This window comes from Peromyscus eremicus, chromosome 1 (assembly GCF_949786415.1).
Source record: "Peromyscus eremicus chromosome 1, PerEre_H2_v1, whole genome shotgun sequence".
NCBI lineage: Eukaryota > Metazoa > Chordata > Mammalia > Rodentia > Cricetidae > Peromyscus > Peromyscus eremicus.
In genome coordinates, this window is record NC_081416.1 from 175,578,391 (window position 1) to 175,583,550 (window position 5,160).

The 5,160-nt window shown below is 37.8% G+C and overlaps 1 protein-coding gene across 1 annotated transcript; it reads right to left on the reverse strand.

Moving 5' to 3' along the window:
- Window positions 1-468: 468 nt before the first annotated feature.
- On the reverse strand, window positions 469-2,709 carry LOC131899334 (vomeronasal type-1 receptor 4-like). Its single transcript, XM_059250800.1, has 2 exons — window positions 1,942-2,709; window positions 469-558 (listed from the first exon to the last, which is right to left on the reverse strand). Exons 1-2 carry the CDS (start codon window positions 2,686-2,688, stop codon window positions 469-471), a joined length of 837 nt encoding a protein of 278 aa, XP_059106783.1. The 5' UTR covers window positions 2,689-2,709.
- Between the last annotated feature and the right edge of the window lie 2,451 nt (window positions 2,710-5,160).

Sequence of the window (5,160 nt, forward strand, 5' to 3'; positions counted from 1 at the left end):
ACTTTTTATTTTTACAAATTATACTTTATTCATTTCCGTGTTTATAAAATAATTTGTATGGATAGTTAAATGTATAAGCTCTCATTTACAGTTTTTGCTCTGAAATTCCTCATAACTGGAATACAGTGCACACATGTATATGTTGGCCAGTACAAACTTCAGAACAGATTATGGTTATTGGAGCAAATTTTACAAATTCTTTGAATATCATATATACATACAATGCACTTTCATCATGTTCGCCATCTTACATTCACTCCTAAGTCCTCTAGATTTACCCCTACATTCCCAACCTCCCCCAATTTCATGTCCTTTACGTTGTATAACCCACCAAATTAAATTTCTGCCCCCCATATACTCATAGATATACAAGTCCATCCACTGGAGCTTGCTTGACCAGTGGGCCACACCCTTAAGGAAACCTAATCTTCCCATCTCAGAAGCTGTGAACTGTCTATAGCTACTCAGTCAGGGCTGGGCTCTCAGGAACCCCTTCCTATTTGATTGAGTAATCCGATCTTGTACAGTTCTCATGCAGGTAATCAAGTGATTGTGAGATCATGAGTGCCATGGTCCTGTCATAGACAGTAGGTACTGTTTTTCTCTGATTGCCCCATGACATCTGCCTCTTGCATGCAGTCTTTCCACTCCCAATTCCATAATGTTACCTGAACTTTGCAGTGAGGAGGATAATGCAGATATCCCATTTGTGACAGATGATTATGGAATCATTTATTCTCTGCTCTTTGTCAGTGTAATAACCACCTTCCCAGTACAAAGAAACTCCTCTGAGTTCTGAGTGCTGAACTAATCTAGGGGTATAGATATGTAAATTTAAAGGGCAGTTTGACACTATGTCCACTTACAAATATAATAGCAGTAATTTCATCCATGGGGCCTGTGAGTTCTGGCCAGGATTGCAGCATCCAGCATGTATTTCTTCTTGAAGAGCAAGTCCTAAGTCCAACTCTTGATAGATTACCCCAATAACAGTTGTGCTTGCTACCTTTGTACCTAAGGATATATCTTAGTATGTCAGTCAAGGATTAATATTCTCTTGGAGTTTTATGTCAATTATTAAAATATATGAATTTATCTTCTAATGGTAAAGCATGCATTTAAAAGTTGGGTAACATTTGCCCAGTCAAAATGTCGACTTTTATTAAATGACCAATTCTTATAATTAAAGTCTTGTTTTGGGGGTGTCAAGTTGACAATATGGACTAGTGAGGTTACTCTTCTTTGCCCATATAAGTGTGAGAATGTTTCAGAGAGGTTCAATTTAAGGAAGAAAAACCCACTTTGAATCAGAGTGATACCATGCCATAGGCTGATGTAGAGTTTTAATGAAAGGGGACAAAGGGAAAAAATGAAGTGCACACAGGCATTCTTATCACTACTGCCTGAATGCAAACTCAACAGTGGCATACACCTTCAGCTCTCTCGACAAAACTGCAACTTCCCTCACTGCTGCTCCCTTACCATGATGGACTCTGCCTTCAGACTGCTGTGAACAAATCTTTCCTTATTTGAGTTCACTTTGTCTGGCGTTGTGTCACAGTAACAAGAAGGAGAAATAACACATCCATCAAATGCTTTCCCTTGTTTCCTAGGTTCCTATGTCTTTGCTGCTTTGTAGAATATGGTGTGTGTGTATGTGTGTGTGTGTGTGTGTGTGTGTGTGTGTGTGTGTGTGTATGCATGTGTGTGTGATTTTTGAAAGTAACATTTTTTTTCCAATTCCATATTTTGAAAATGCTTCCTCTAAATTTCTAATGGTATTGCAATACTTCCAAAGAAGCAAAAGTGAGAAGTTTTATTATTTTAGATAATTGTCTTTTAAAAAAATGTTAAGATGTGAGATAATTTCAAGCTCATAGAAAAATTGCAAAAGCTAGTAAAAAGTTTTCTCATCCAATTTTACTCATATTCTAATGCAAAATAAGAGATGGCAAATGTGCACACCAGGATGAGGATAGTTTGGGTGGCTCTGTCCTCAGGTGAGACTTTCAGAAAGTGGAGAGCACTGTGGAAATGCTTGACTTGTCTCTTATGTCGGTAGAGGAGACTCACCATGGAGACACTCGAGCAGGCCATGAGACCCAGACACAGGCCATCAGAGAAGCACATTAAGAACAAATACAGTGTAACTGCCACACTGCCAGAAACAAACCATGAGCAGTATCCATTACTCACCAAGTTAGTCATATTTTTCCTGTAAATGGGGCCTAATACTCTTGCTGGAGTCAAGATGTTTAACAGCATGTGCACAAGCCAGCTGAGAGAGCAGGAGGGACCAATGTACTTGGTGGTTCTATGTTTAAACTTGTGCCACCTGGAGTTGTTGGGGCTGATTGTGATTGCTTGGAAGCTACTCAATAGGCACATGACATACAGGGACATCCCTCTCATTACTCGATAAATATACAATATCAATTTACATCCAACATCATCCAGGAAATCCTTGAATCCAAAGTGTGCCATTGTCTGTGGAATGCCTTTTGAGATGAGAGACAAACAGTTGGCAAAAGTCAAGTGCTCTAGGATCAGGTCTTTGGGCATTAAACGCTTTCCAGTGAATATCAAAATGACATAGTAAAATAGTATTGAGGAATTGCCAAGCATGCCCACTGTAATCTGAGAGAAGAGGAAAATTCCCATTGCCAAGTTTGCAGGTGTCATTTTCATTGCTATGAAAAAGGTAAATAAATGTATCCCAGTCAACAGACTCTAGAAATACATTATGAGTGTGCTTTATTTCATGAAGTTAACTTAAATAAAACATTCACCACTTTATTATATTTACATACCTCTCACACTGGTAAAGAATGTTAAAAAGTGTTTTCTTTATAAAAGGAGAGTTTCTCTGTTATTGTAACAGAAAATATTGGATGTATTTACTAAAAATGTGTGTTTTCCCTGGACATGGTGGCAGTACCTTTAATTTTAGGACTCAAGAGACAGAGGCAGACAGATCTATAAATTTCCAGCTAATCTGGTCCACAGACGCAGTTCCAAGACAGTGAAATCCACACACAGAGAAACCCATTCTTAAAAACCCAAAGTAAATAAATTAATTAAAATATTAATGTATTTATTGCTTTTGACTAAACACAATGATTTTGGGTTAATTTCAAAGAACAAATTTTTAAAACATGCTATTGTTCCTGAAACTCACATGAAACAGATTTCAAATTTCACCCAGAGAAACAGAAAATATTGAAAATCATTTTTACAATGATTGATTAAATATTCATAATATTTAAAGAATATTTCATTTTAAGATTTGTGTTGTTTTTAATTATATGTGTGTTTGGGAGCCCCCAAATGAGTGTGAGTGACAACAGAGACCAGAAACTTGGCATCTTCTACAGCTGGATTTGTAGACAGTTGTGAGCCACTGGTAGGAGCTAGGAACTGAACTCAGATACAAATTAACAACAGTAGGTACTCTTAACCAATGCTGACTCACTCTAGCATAAAATGAATATTTGAAACTAAGCTTGAAAAAAACTAAAATGTAAAACAAACAAGAGATGGGTTCCAGACTTTGTTAAAATTCCTAAAATCATTTCAAAAATGTCCAACATGTGTTCAAAGTGAGACTCAACATCACCAGTAATTAAGGGAATACAATGAGGGGATGCACATCTAAGTTGCAATGAGAGATCATCATATACTGTACAATCAGATATAATTAAAACAAGTAAACATAAATAAAAGTAGGAGATAATGCTGCTAAGCAAATGTAGGAAACGAACCATAGTACAGAATGCACAGGAAAGTAAAATGTTGTAAACACTATACAATCAATTATGTTATTCTTCAACAAAATTTAAAAGTGATAACCAAGTTCCATTTGGAGTCTTACTGCATCTCCCATGTGTTGTGCCATCAACTTTTGTTATTCTTTTTTTTCATTTTTTCAAATTTTATAATTTGATTTAATTTTACATATCAGTCACAGATTCCCCTGTCCTCCCTCCTCCCGCCCCCTGCCCTACCCCCAGCCCACCCCTCATTCCCATCTCCTCCAGGGCGAGGACTCCCCTGGGGATTCTTAATGGCAAATCCTGTTCAAGGATCTGGGGACCTGAGCAGATATACAGCCACACAGGGAATGACCAGTGTTGAGTAAGAGGGATAAATGAGAGATCTGGTATTCCCTACTACCATGCAGAGTCTCAGCTGTTCTCAGGAAGAATCTCGTGAGGACACAGTTACTTCTTTCTTGAATGTTTGGTATGATACAGTGGTCAGATCTTCTGATCCAGAATGACTATGTGTAAAACTGATATCCACCTGTAAAAGAATAGGCCTATGTCTACATCCCCTCACCCTGCAGAAAAAATAGTGATACATTACTCAAAAGCTGAAATGCTAAAACTCTCAGTGGAAAATGTTAGTAATTATAAGGTATAGGTAGAAGCAGCAAGGCTCAAGGGTGCAGGAAATGCACCAAAAATTAATACATGGAATTGCAGGAATTTAAAAGCTTTCTGCACATTAAAGGAAACTACCAGCTGAGTGGAGATGCAACCTACAGAATGGAAGAAATTCATTGACTTCTGTATTTCACTCAGTGGCTTAAAACCTAGAATATACATAAAATAAAGATTAAACCGTCGCTCCACAAACTTTCCACTCAACAAACATTTAATGAAATGGACAAAAATTTCTTTAAAGAAAAACTACACATTGGTAGTAAATGCTTCTTAAAAGTATTCAACAAAGCCTGGTACATTTCGTTGAGAAAAAAGGAGGTCTTATCTCTTTGGAGGAGAGGATGGGAGTATATGTGGGGGAGAGGATAGGGGCAGCGGGAGGAGGGATGAGAGGTTTATGTAGCTGGAGAGCTTCTCTCCAGGTCCCACCAAGCCCCTGCAGTCCCACAACCCACGTATAAAATAATCACTCAGATGCTTATATTACTTATAAACTGTATGGCCATGGCAGGCTTCTTTCTAACTGTTCTTATATCTTAAATTAACCCATTTTTATTAATCTATAAGTTGCCACGTGGCTCGTGGCTTACCTGTCGGTACCTTACATCTTGCTTGTCATGGTGGCAGCTAGCAAGTCTCTCTCCTGCCTTTCTGTTTCCTCTTCTCTCCTCTCAGTTAGTCCAACCTATAGGTAATCTGTGGATAGTATGTAAAA

What these genes read in the sequence shown, in the direction of transcription:
- LOC131899334 (XM_059250800.1), bottom strand. Translation starts at nt 2,688, where the DNA reads ATGAAAATGACACCTGCAAACTTGGCAATGGGAATTTTCCTCTTCTCT. An exon ending in GCACATTTGCCATCTCTTAT is followed by an intron (nt 559 to 1,941) that starts TTTGCATTAGAA and finishes TGGCACTCATGA; the next exon opens with TCTCACAATCACTTGATTAC.